Below are 13734 nucleotides of genomic sequence, written 5' to 3'. Positions count from 1 at the left end.
AATTCCAAGTTTTCTATACTAACCTTGCTTCCAACGGTTAAAGGTCATAAAAGTTCCCGAATTTCATCCCAGACCCTGCTTTGTCCACAGTACGACTGGGATGGAAGGAGGAGGAAAGGACAGAAAGCAAAGTCGGCCAAGCTCTGAAGAGCGAGCACAGAGCAAACCAGAGTGCAGAGAGGCCAGACACTACCAGCAGTTCCTGGGTCCACTCAGTCACATCAAGGGTCCTCTTGGGAGACCTTCTGTGGGAATTCACGTACAGTTTTTGTTTGTGGAAGAGCTTCCCATTCAGCTCCTGGATCGCAAGTGCCACTTTCTGCATGGAGCCCACATCTACAAATGCGAAGCTGCAAAGGAAGGAGAGGGCAGCTCTGAGCCCGGCTCAGAACAGAGCCACAGGAGGGCACCAAGCCCAAGCTTAGGAAGAGTCTCCTCTCCCCTCTGTGGGGACAGGAGAGGAGCTGGGCTGACCCTAACACACAAGAAGGTCACAATGACATCCAGACTTGGGCTGGGATGGGCAGTGGGACAGCCTGTCCTGGGTGTCCTGGGGATCAGGAGACACATGCTGACCCTATCACCATATAACATATGGTACGGCTCTGGGTTTCCTTCACACCGCTCCCCACAAAATTTCAAAGCCCTTTTACTGCCTGGAAAATAAGAAAGGGAAAATATGAGTAGGTCCAGATTTCAGGGGCAACCAAGGCTGAGGGAGGTACAGTAACTTGCCTCGAGTCAGAAAACAGAGCAAGGACATGACCAAAAGCAAACCCAGGTCTCTGGACTTCTAAACCAAGGTTGTATGGATAAGGCAGCATTAGCTGCCAAGTCAGAGGGTTGAATGTGGAAAGGGGGTTTCCCAAATGTCACTCTGCCAAGTCACAGTGGGTGTGGCTTTGGGAGTTGTTGAGCTAGTCTGTAACATCAGTGCATCAGCAAAATGGACAAAGAGGAAAGGAGTTGCTTCCCAAAGAAAACAAAGGAAGAACAGTCATTACCATTTGCAGCCGTTCTGGATTTTGTGGACATGGAGAGGGTTGAAGTCCTTTAGAAGGCACCGAATTTCCTCCTACAATGGCAGGGTTTAAAAGAGAAAGAGACCCAGAGACAATACTTACAATCAGTTCTCAATGTTTCAGATCCCCAACCAGCTAATCTGTAATCAACTGAACACATACTTAATGAGAACCTATGATGTGCTGAGCGTGCCAGGCTTTGTGCTCAGTGATGCAAATACAGAGACAAGAAAGATATGAGCCCTGCCTTCAATTGAAGCTCAACAGACGTGTGGGGTACAGACAAGTCAATCAAGTAAGCAGACCATTTCACCAGAGGGTGCAAAATGCCATAATGAGAAAGTACACGTGCCTCCAGGAGCACACAGTATGGGTATCTAACCCAAATTTGGAGACGGTGAGCTCCCAGGAGGAAGTGACTTTTAATTTATTAGGAATCTAGGCTATCTCCCTTTCATCGCTACCTAGGTGGGAAGGCTTGCTTTAACCAAACCAACCATGCAAGGCCAACTGCCCCTGCTGACTCAGTCCTGTATTCGTGGCAATTTCCCTTCATTTCTTTCCTCACAGGTCCAACAGACATTCAGCAAACATGGGTTATACACAGCGTTATGCTGAGTGTTACAGGAGATACTGATTTGAATTTGACATAAGCCTTGCACTCAAGGAGCTTATAGTTTGTAAATGCGTGATCTCTAACAGATGGGGCGGAGTGAAGTCTGAGGGTAAAAGTAAAGCCCGGAGTGGGCAGTGCACTGAGGGAGGACACACCGTCACTGGTCGGCCCGTGAGGGAGCTCTCATATCCACCACGCCCTTCTCTGCAAGGCTCCCCTCCCCACTTTCCTCACTGCAGCCTGGCCTCCACTGGCCGGGTATATGGCCACCTCCCCTCCCTGGACATTTCTCCATCCCACTCTCAACTCTCCCTCCTGCCTGCCCTCAGGCTGCCTCCCTTCCCCGTGGACCCTGGTCCCACTCCTTCCCCTGGGCTGCCCTCCCTTTTCTGAGACAGCATCTACCCAACCCTGATGCCCTTTTGAGCGACACCCTATTTTTTCACTTTTCTGCCAAAGGTGTAGAGAGAGCCGTGTCCGCTTAATGCCTCCATTTCCTCCCCGCCCACTCCCTCCCGGCTGCCTGCAGTTTGGCCATGTTCCTGCTCTACTGAAAACGCTTTCTTGCAGGTCACGGATGCACTCCTGCTGCCCACTGCAAAGGCTTCCCCTCAGGTCTCCCTGTCAACACCTACCTGCACTTCTCTACTTCCTCCTTCCTCAGCTCCCCAACCAGCACGTTACCACTATAAATCCCACACCTGTGATGAAAACCAATGTTTCCCTAGAAAATTCTACTTTGGAAAAATATATTTATACCATCTTCTGTTAAAAGCAGCTTTTACCAATCTAAAGTCACTTTGTTGGCTTCGGAAAAGAGAAATGCATAATATATAGCTCATTTCTCTCAGTCTTCCTATTTATATTACATTTAAATTCAAATTTTCTAATTTGCTTTTACTTTTAAATATTTAATGTTTATTACACACGAATCTATAAGATGCTGAGCAACAAGCAATTTGTGAGAACAAGCAATATGTGCTTAGCATTTTCAGTTTATAAAGCACTTTCACATACTTTATTCCACTTGATCTTTAAAACCACCCTGTGAAGTGTACATTATTATTGTCCTCATTCTCAGAAGCATAAAATAAGGATCAGAAAGGTTAAGTGACTGCCCTAAAATTACACAGCCAATTTAGAGTCAGGATTTGAAACCAAGGCTTCTAACTTCAAATCCTACATTCATTTCGTGATATCATGCAAAACCATACCTTTCTTCTTGTCAAATTTTACCATAATTAAAATAAAAGATGGAATTCCCTGGCAGTCCAGTGGTTAGGACTCCGTGCTTTCACTGCCAAGGGCGCAGGTTCAATCCCTGGTTGGGAAACTAAGATCCCACAAGCCGTGGGGCACAGCCAAAAATACATAGATATATAAATAATAAAATAAAGGAGAAAACTCCCATATTTTTGTACCTTCAATAGCAGATGTCAGGAAACCACAGCCTTGGGCCAAATCCAACCTACCACCCTTTTTGTAAGTAAAGTTTTACTGGAATGCAGCCATGCACATTCATTTACTTATTGTCTATGGCTCCTTTCATGCTATTATTTACATTTTTGGCTAGAATACTTTATAGATGGTGTGATACTCTTCAATAATATTATATCACTTTAGGAGGCTTGTATCTGGTTGTCTTACTTTTAGTGATGCTAAATTAATCAACAAATTCAGATAGTAACAGCCTGATTAAAACTGCCCATCAATATTTTACCTAACTGGGCTTCCCTGGTGGTACAGTGGTTGAGAGTCTGCTTGCCAATGCAGGGGACATGGGTTCGATCCCTGGTCTGGGAAGATCCCACATGCCACGGAGCAGCTAAGCCCGTGCGCCACAACTGCTGAGCCTGAGCTCTGGAGCCCTCAAGCCACAACTACTGAAGCCCGTGCACCTGGAGCCCTGCTCCGCAACAGGAGAAGCCACCACAATGAGAAGCCCGTTCACTGTAATGAAGAGTGGTCCCCGCTCGCCGCAACTAGAGAAAGCCCGCGCACAGCAACAAAGACCCAACACAGCCAAAAATAAATAAATAAATTTATTTTTAAAAAATATTTTACCTAATGCATTTACCATGCTCTGATAACTACTGTCTGAAACAGGTATTTTATTATGGCTTGCAGAATGATGATTTTCTATTGTTTCTTTGGCATTTATGAGCTAAAGTTGCTCTGTAAAGAACTTTTTCTCATCCACTAGGGTGAGAAAATGGCACTGGTGTTGGAAAAGCAAGATAAACACTTATTCTTTCCCTTTAATTATCAAGTTTTATATTAATGAACTATTGTCTTGCAATCTTCAATGTGTCCAGCGAGCTTTACTATCTTTAGGTATTACTTCTTTAGATATTACTACAAATTATTGCTTTTTATCACAGTAAGTTTTAATCAGAGGTAGTCATTAGTATTTTTGAAACACAAATTGTCCCATCTTTGGCCTGTAGGACCCCCTTTTCCCTTGTTCTTATGCTTTTTTATTTTTATTTGGAAACTTTCAAACACATAGAAAATAGTATAACAAATCCCTATATACCTATCACTTAGACTTACTAATTCTCAACTCAAAAAAAAAAAAAAAAAAAAAAGGAGCGAGCAAGGGCACCTGTTCCTTGTTTTCACTCCTTTGTGCTATAGCACAAACCCCAATAAAGGCTTGCCTGAAAAAAAAAAATTCTTAAGTCATGGACATTTACATGATTTCATCTACACCTCTCCCTACCACTAGGCTGTTGTGAAACAAATCTCAAACACCGCATCACTACATCTGCAAACATTCCAGCACATAGCTCCAAGAAACAAGTTATCTCACCTCTAATCACAACCTCTCCCATCCCTTCAACCAAACCCTAATAGCCTTTGAGAACTTTCTAGCTTTCTGGCATAACAGTTCCAGACTGGAATGAGGCATTTCCTTAAGAAGGCTTAGTTCCTTTCAGTGGGGAATGGTATTTAAAGTGAGATATCTAGCAGGTAGGAGCTTAATGCCACTGGGTTGTTAGAGTACCAAGGTCTTTCAATGAACAGAGTTAGAAGATATGTATCTTTGAAAGGGAAAATAATCATTGTAATCATGGATTCTAACTCATATATAAGAGCTACAGATAGTTTTTATTTAATTTCTTTTATTTTTATGTCTTTTCTCTTATGCTGAAAATCTTTATTCCTAACATTAAATACTTATTGTATCCTATTTTAAATATGTAACAGGTTCGAATAACAATACCAGGATTACTACAGACAACAAAATTATTGAGTAAAGTTTAAGATTTCTTTGCAGTTCTTTTTATGCTTGTAGTATATCCTACTGAGGATCTACAGTCAAAATACCATATTCTGAGGTCACTTGGAATAATTCTTTTCTCTGGCACATTTACATATTTTAAAGTCAAAACAATAATACAAGGTTTTGCGTCGTGGGTAGGGACAGAGAAGAGGGTGTTCCAGGAGAAGATGTCTGCATGGGGAGAAAAGTCTGAGCCCTTTCTGATGGATTGTTTCCCTTTGGGGCCCCCAGGGAGAATCCTGAGATTGAAATCAGCCTCAGTTTAGAAATCCCTTTAGTAGACAACAGAGCAGGGCTTTGCAGCCCTGGGAATTTTTTTGCACTGACTTTTTATTTGCAGAAAATTTAAAGTCTTATTTTTATTAATGCCTTTAAAAAGAGGTGAGATTTTAATACTGATTTAATATTCAATGAATAAAACTATCTTGAGTGCAAAAAATAAAAATTTTTTTTAAAATACAAGGTAAGTTCAGAAATAGTGCCACCATCTCCCTTCTACCCCTTTTTTCCTTCCCTCCCCAGAGGTCACCGTCTTTACTCCTTTTTTATCCTTCCATTGTTAATTTTGGCAAATTTAAAGAGATATTCCATTCTCTTCCTCCCTTCTGATGCAAGATTGTTTGATTCTAGGTGTATTCTTATACCCGCTGACAGACTGAATGTGAAGTGTGAAAAACATATGAGGTATGAAACGAGAATATTTCCCAGGTTTGGGGCCATGTACTGAGATGGGGAAGACTGTGGGAGGAGCAGGCTGGACACATTAAGTCTGAAATGCGTATTAGTTGCCCAAGTAGAGGTAAGGACTAGGCAATTGAATATACAAGTTCAGAGTTCATGGGCAAGGTACAATCTGGGAATACAGATAACTGGTCATGATTTTCTACTACCACAATCATATCACCTGCACTAATGACACTTATTTCTGCCTTTCCAATTCTTATTCTTTTTCCTTGCCTATTGCACTGACCAAGACCACCTGTACAATGTTGACAGTAACAGCAATAGCTGGTGTCCATATCTTTTTCCCGATCTCAGAGGGAAACCTATCAAAGTTGTGTCCCTAAGTATTATATTTGCCGTACATTGTTAAGTCCTTAATCCATCTAGAATCCATTCCATGTATGTTATAAGGTTAAGGCCCATTTTCATTTTTCCTGTATGGATAACGAAATGTCTCAGAACCAGTTTACTGACTAGTCCCTTCTTTCCCAACTGATCTACAATACCACCTGGTTACACACTTCATATATGTGTAGGTCTATTTCTGGACTTTCTACTCTGTTCCATATGTTGACTATTAGCAATGCACCCACATCAAGGTCATCATTATTACAGTGGAAAATTTGCTCTCCTCTCTGTCCCCTTTATTCTTCTTCAGAAGGGTGCAGTTATTCATGGGACTGTTCTGATCCATGTAAATTTTAGAATCACCTTGTCAAGTTCTTTGGAAAACCTTTGGGTATTTTGATCACAATGGCATTGAATCTATATATCAATTTAAGGATCATAAAACTGATTCTTCTTATCCATCTCTTTATTTAGGTCTTCTTTAATGACCTTCAGTAAAGTCTCAATAATTTTCTGTGTATATGTCTTGCACAACTTTTATTATATTCTAGCTCTTTGTATTTTTTGTTCCTCTTGTATAGAAATACAATTGACTTTTGTATATTTAGCTTATATTCAACCAACGTAACTCTCAATAATTCTAACATGTCCAAGAGTCTTTTAAGCTTCAACTTAGGCAATCGTCTGCAAATAATGACAGCTTTGTTTTTTCCTTTCCAATTCTTACACCTCTTATTTTTTTTATTTTCTCACTTGCTCTAGCTAAGAAATCGCATAAAATGTTAAACAGAAGTGATAGAGGCACTCATGTCTTGTTCTTGATTTTAAAATACTTCTGTTTCCCAAGTGATCATGTTTTCTGTGTATTTTTTGTAGATACTCTTCATCAGATTTTGGAGGTTTCCTTCCATTCACAGTCTAAATGTTTTTCTGTGAATTGGGTTTTTAACTTTATCAAAGGTTAAATTTTAGCTTGAAGATTCCCAGACCTTGTAAGTAATATGAATTTAAACCCCAAGTCACATGAAATCAGGCCTACTGTTACATATTCTTGGGGAGACTGCTTAGCCCTACCAGCCCCAGATCCAGGCCAAGACAGATTAACTTCCTCAACACCACCCTGGACCAATGAGCAAAGTTTCTGTGGTTCACACTTTCACTAAGGGTCCAGCCCTTCAACAATCCTGCTTTTGCGGGATGTCAGTTACCATTCCCCTCCTCACATAGGCCCAGAGTGTCATCTCCTGTCCTGACATGGCTGTTATAATCCAATCTACTCTTTAGGTTTTGAGGTAGGCACAGATCCTAGGGCAATGGCCAGACTCTCCTGGTTTTCAGTTACTGCTTATTTGGGGCCCTCTTAATTTTCCTTACTTTCTTAGGAGTCAGATATGTATTTAAAAGTGGTATTTCCTATATTTTAGCCTCTATTTCCAAATATTTTCTTGTGAGAGGGTTTTCAGGTTATCCAACCTATCATAATTATGGAAACAGAGGCATTTGAAGATTTTAAATCCATTTGGCATCATGAAGGTTACTCATATACTCAGCAAGACCAGTTTGAGAAAACTGGTGAGGGCAGAAAGCAAACCAATGGGTTCAAGAGTAAGTGTGTGATCAATTTCAAAACTTACTACAAAGATACAGTAAGCAAGTGCAGTACTGGCATAAGGAAAGACATACAGATCAATGGAATAGAATGAGACTCCAGAAATAAACTGCTACATTTATGGTCAATTGATTTTCAACAAGGGTGCCAAAATAATTCATTGGGGAAAAATAATTTTTTTAGCAAATGATGCTAGGACAACTGGATATCTACATGCATAAGAATGAATCTGACCCCTACCTCAAACCACACAGAAGAATGAATTCAAAAAGGATCACAGGACTTCCCTGGTGGCACAGTGGTTAAGAATCCTCCTGCCAATGCAGGGGACACGGGTTCAAGCCCTGGTCCAAGAAGCTCCCACATGCCATGCAGCAACTAAGCCCATGTGCTACAACTACTGAGCCTGCACTCTAGAGCTCACGAGCCACAACTACTAAGCCCACGTGCCACGAATACTGAAGCCTGTGCACCTAGAGCCTGTGCTCCACAATGAAGAGCAGCCCCCACTTGCCACAACTAGAGAAAGCCTGCACAAAGCAACGAAGACCCAATGCAGCCAAAAATAAATTTTTTAAAAAAGGATCATAGACCTAAATATGAGAGCTAAAACTATAAAACTCTTAGAAGAATGCATAAGTGTACATCCTTGTGATCTTGGATTAGGCAATGGATTCTTAGATATAGCACCTAAAGCACAAGCAACCAAAGAAAAAAACAGAAAATTGGAATGCATCCAAATTAAACTTCTGTGTTTCAGAGGACACTATAGAGAAACTAAAAATACAACTGATGGGAGAAAATATTTCCAAATCATATATCTGATAAGAGACCTGTATCCAGAATGTATAAAGAACCCTTTGAACTCAATAATAAAAAGACAAACTGATTTTAAAATGGGCAAAGGATCTGAATAGATATTTCTCCAAAGAAGATATACAAATGGCCAAAAAGCACATGAAAAGATGCTCATTAATTATTAAGAAAACGCAAATCAAAGCCACAGTGAGATACCACTTCACATCCACTAGATGGCTGTTATCAAAAAGACAGGGACGGGATTCCCTGGTGGCGCAGTGGTTGAGAGTCCGCCTGCCAATGCAGGGTACACGGGTTCGTGCCCCGGTCCGGGAAGATCCCACATGCTGTGGAGCGGCTAGGCCCGTGAGCCATGGCCGCTGAGCCTGCGCGTCCGGAGCCTGTGCTTCGCAACGGAAGAGGCCACAACAGTGAGAGGCCTGCGTACTGCAAAAAAAAAAAAAAAAAAAAAAAAAGACAGGGCCTTCCCTGGTGGCGCAGTGGTTAAGAATCCGCTGCCAGTGCAGGGGGACACGGGTCCAATCCCTGGTCTGGGAAGATCCCACATGCCGCGGAGCAACTAAGCCCATGCACCACAACTACTGAGCCCGCCTGCCACAACTACTGAAGCCTGTGTGCCACACTACTGAAGCCCGTGCGCCTAGAACCCGTGCTCTGCAACAACAGAGGCCACAGCAATGAGAAGCCCGCGCACTGCAACAAAGAGTAGCCCCACTCGCTGAAACTAGAGAAAGCCCGTGCGCAGCCAACGAAGACCCAATGCAGCCAAAATTAAATAAATAAAATAAATTTATTTAAAATAAATTTATTAAAAAAAAAAGACAATAACAGATTTGGGCAAGGAAGTGGAGAAACTGGAATCCCCATACATTGCTGGTATGGATGTGAAATGTTACAGCTCTTTTGGAAAACAGTTTGGCACAGAGTTATCATGTGACCCAATAATTTCACTCCTAGGTATATACCAAAGACAACTGGAACATATGTTTACAAATAACGTGTACACCAATGTGCGGAGCATTATTCATAAAAACCAAAAAGTGGCAACAACCCAAATGTCCAGTGATGAATGGATAAATAAATTGTGGTATATCCATATAAATATTTTAGCCATAAAAAGGAATGAAGTACTGAGACATACTATAAAACATGTGAACCCTGAAAACATTACACTAAGTGAAAGAACACACAAAATGCCACACGTTGTATGACTTCATTTACATGAAACAGCCAGGATAGGCAAATCCATAGAGACAGAAGGTAAATTAGTGGTTGCCAGGGGCTGGAGGAAGAGAGGAGGAGGGACTGCTAATGGGTATGAGATTTACTTGGGGGTGATGAAAATATTCTGGAATTAGTGGTGATGGCTGCACAACCTTGTGAATATACTAAAAACCACTGAATTTTATGCTTTAAAATAATGAATTTTATGGTATGTGATTTATATCTCAATAAAAAAAGAAATGTTAATAAAGTAAAAAATCCTGGCTACTGTTATTGCTATGAATAATAAATTATCTTTCATCTCTGATCCAAGACTTTGATCTTCTACCAACAGCCATGAAACTGCTGCAGGCTAATCTGTTGGTTTGCAAGCAGGGTAAAGTCGCAGACACTTACTTCACGGTTCTTGATGAGGCATTAATGTTTTTCTGTTCTTTTTTTTTTAATAAATTAATTAATTGATTGATTTTTGGCTGCATTGGATCTTCGTTGCTGAGCGGGCTTTCTCTAGCTGCGGCGAGCGGGGGCTTCTCATTGCGGTGGCTTCTCTTGTGGAGCACAGGCTCTAGGCGCGCAACCTTCAGCAGTTGTGGCTCGTGGGCTCCAGAGCGCAGGCTCAGTAGTTGTGGTGCATGGGTTTAGTTGCTCCACGGCATGTGGGATCTTCCCGGACCAGGGCTCGAACCCGTGTCCCCTGCATTGGCAGGCGGATTCTTAACCACTGCACCACCAGGGAAGTCCGGCATTAATGTTAAAATAAGAAACTTCTTTTTAAAAACCTACTTCTTTAGCTCATGTCTCTCCTCTCCTATGACACTGGTCTGCGTTTGTTAAGTTGGAAGAAAGCACCGTGGGGAAGGCTGCTGCTTTCCTGTGAAGGGGGCAAGGATCAAAGGCCCCCTATACCATGGTGTGGGTCAGCATAGCCAAGTAAGCCCCAGGTGCTTGGCTGCGAAACAGAGTCTCCTGGAGAGAGGTGGCAGAGTCTCTCAGTGCCTCGCCTCCCCAAGACCACTGCAGAACTGCCTGCAGGGCTCCTGCCCTCATCTCACTGTCAAATAATGGGTTGTAGCAGCCTGCCAACAAGGGGAAGGGGAATCAGCCCCAGTACTCTCTTCTCTCAGATGCCCAGAATCCCCCAACCCACCCCTTTGACTCTTGGTTTAATTCACTGGGTCAAAATGAATTACTTCATTCTCTGGGCTCCAATACCATGTTCTTCTCTCTTTGTCAGATAAAAACATAATAGGTTCATCTCTTTTTATGGTGAGTTATTTACACGTCTTATGGATTATGTGGTTTGGTACTTGGGGGCAACTGGACATGGACTCAACTCTTGGCTGACCACTCACTGGGTCTGTGTACTTGGGTAGGGGGACCTCTTAGAGCCTTAGCTGCCTCATTTCCAAGATGGAAATACCACCCACCACCCAGAGTTATTATAAGAATTTAATAAAACCACACTAATGAAGCATTTAGCCTATTTCCCGGAGCATCTCTGATAATTAAAATATAGTAACTGGTGTAAAAGGAATAAGGCACAATTTGGGCAGAGAAGATTGAGTTTAGCTAATTGGCAAGGGGGCACGAGACCAGGACATTTTTGAAAAATGTCTGACATACAGCAGGGGCTCCACAAAAGTTAGTTTCTCTCATCCTTCATCTAAGACTGAGCTTGAGCGAAAGGACCAGGTTATCTTTTAGCGTGCTGAGTGAGCCTCAGGCACATTATTCTGCGTTACTCGCAAATTTTTAAATGCTCCAAAAAAATTTAAAAGGCAGGGGATGGGGTTTCCCTGGTGGCACAGTGGTTGAGAGTCCGCCTGCCGATGCAGGGGACACGGGTTTGAGCCCCGGTCTGGGAAGATCCCACATGCCGCAGAGCGGCTAGGCCTGTGAACCATGGCCACTGAGCCTGCGCGTCCGGAGCCTGTGCTCCGCAACGGGAGAGGCCACAACAGTGAGAGGCCCGCGTACCGCAAAAAAAAAAAAAGTCAGGGGATGCTTCAAATCAGTAGATTACACTTCCATTCTCTCTTCATCTGTACTTCAAATGCACTTATTACAAATTTTAAGTACTTATGTTGTTCTATAATTATTTCAGGTTTGGTGGTCTCGCCTCCCCAAATAGACAGGAAGATTCCAGGGGTCAAATATGGTTGTTTATATTCTACTCTCTAAGTACACAGCCAACTGACTGAACTGGTTCATTTCAAAGTGAAATGAGTGTAGTTTCTTGGCTGAGACCCCACTGCTCCCTATGACCAAAGGATCGGCAATTGAACCCTCACAAGGCCCCCTTCCTAAAGGGAAGTTGCCTCACCATGGCCCCTCCATTCAAAGCGATAAGGAGGGTGACCACCCATCCATCCATCCATCCAGGTTTACACAGAGGGTTGGATGCAGGATGCTCCACACTAAAAGTGGGAAGTCCACCAGTGAGCTGGTCAGCATAGTCACCAATCAGCGACTACTTGCACATTCGTAGCTCTAAAATACCTTTTAAAGCTGGTAAAACTGTTACTGGCAGGTTTAAGTCATATGGGGGAGACCAAAGAAGATAAGAAGCAACCGTTCACAGAGAGTGAAGCATACCTCAGAGATATCCAGTGGGAGATTGCTAACGTACACCTCTGTCTCTCTTTTCTTGAATCCTAAGAAGAAAAATAGCCAAAAAAGAGGCAGGTGTAAGGCTAGAGGATTCAGAGGAGTTAGAACTGTGATAAGTGATGACACACTTTCCTCAATGTTAAAACATACACACACAGTCCCTTACAAACATTCCCCACCCCACCCCCACCCCTCACCCCCGTGATCAATGAAGGGTTATACAGCACTCAATCGGTCAGCAAACACTTATCAGTGTTATGGGAGTGGTCCAGTGTTAAGTGTTGGCCTTGGATATCACTGCCTTCAAGGCAGGAGCGTACCCTCTGGGGGTTGGGAGGACAGCGAGTCATCAGCACACCAGGAATCCAGCGCTTTCAATGGGGTATTATGTAGTTTCAGGACCAAAGGGGGTAGTATTTCAAAGTTAACATTCAGCTGAAGGAGGGAAGGAAGTGGGGGTTAATGCAGGAGGGAGGCAGAAGGGAATCTAGGCAGAGGGTAGAGCACACGCAAGGGCATGGAGATGCGAAAAGGCCCAGTGGCGCGTCTGGGAGGCTGCCTGGAGTTAGGAATAGCTAGACACACGCTGCAGGTGGGTGAGTGGCAAGAGCAGAGGGAAGAAAGGCAGGCCAGGCCAACTGCTGAAATCGCTGACTGCTGCCCACAGCAGTCGCAGCGGAGTCCACTGGCTGTGAGAAGGAGGTGAAGGGTTTAATCAGAGAGGTGACATCAACACAGCTAGGTTGCAGAGAGATCACTTTGGAGATGGTGGAGGGTGAAATGGAAGGAGATAAGGATTAAAGAGAAGTATGGGGTTAGGAGCAGCCAGTGCAACAGCGCCTGAGGGTCTGCACGGTGTGTGTCGCAGAGGGATGCATCCCTCACGTGAAAGGAAACGTGGTGACTGGAGCAAGGGCAGGATCTCAGGTTTCATGCTTGAAGAGAAACTGAGTAGATTAATTAGGATCCAGGTTATAGACCGAGCGTCCCAGCACCAATCAAACCCCCAAGCTAACTCACTTGGAGATTTCTGTTCCTCCAACACTCCATTCTTCCCAAATATTTCAGCAGAGGGTCGGAAGTCACTGCTGCTCCAGGACCTGTCAAACACAGGTCTTAGCGTTGCACCTCCCAAGGCCAAACTCCAACAGAAGGAGTCTGGACATAACAAGCAGGGCCCGGCAGAAGCCTCCATACCCCCTTCCTGACAGACGGTTTCCCTTCCTCCTTCCAGACTCGGGTTCCAAGCATGAAGCCCTCCACTGGACCTTTTTAATCGCTAATTGTTAAAGCACATTTAGGGTCAGAATCAACAGGCAAGAAATGCTGGGGTTGACTCCTAAGCTCTGGGCATTGGGAGGCAGGAGCAGAAGGAAGAGAAGGCTGTGGGGTGGAAGGAGGCTTGTTTATCAGCAAAAGGAAACAACTTACATGCTGCAGTTTCTTTCCAACAGGATCTCCTGCAAAGCCAACCAGC

The 13734-nt window shown here is 43.4% G+C and overlaps 1 protein-coding gene across 1 annotated transcript in view; it reads right to left on the bottom strand.

Moving 5' to 3' along the window:
• Window positions 1–13452, bottom strand: part of TDRD10 (tudor domain containing 10) — a 52726-nt gene extending 39274 nt beyond the window's left edge. Inside the window, exons 1-4 of the mRNA XM_060120265.1 lie at window positions 13278–13452; window positions 12243–12301; window positions 1005–1075; window positions 194–350 (exon numbers count right to left, since the gene is read on the bottom strand). Coding sequence (XP_059976248.1) covers window positions 194–350; window positions 1005–1075; window positions 12243–12301; window positions 13278–13452 — 462 coding nt within the window. The remainder of the gene's footprint in view (window positions 1–193; window positions 351–1004; window positions 1076–12242; window positions 12302–13277) is intronic.
• Window positions 13453–13734: the final 282 nt, after the last annotated feature.

The sequence above is a fragment of the Mesoplodon densirostris genome, chromosome 2, assembly GCF_025265405.1.
Source record: "Mesoplodon densirostris isolate mMesDen1 chromosome 2, mMesDen1 primary haplotype, whole genome shotgun sequence".
NCBI lineage: Eukaryota > Metazoa > Chordata > Mammalia > Artiodactyla > Ziphiidae > Mesoplodon > Mesoplodon densirostris.
The sequence above is the reverse complement of the archived record's forward strand: the minus strand, read 5'-3'. Positions and strand labels throughout refer to the sequence as shown.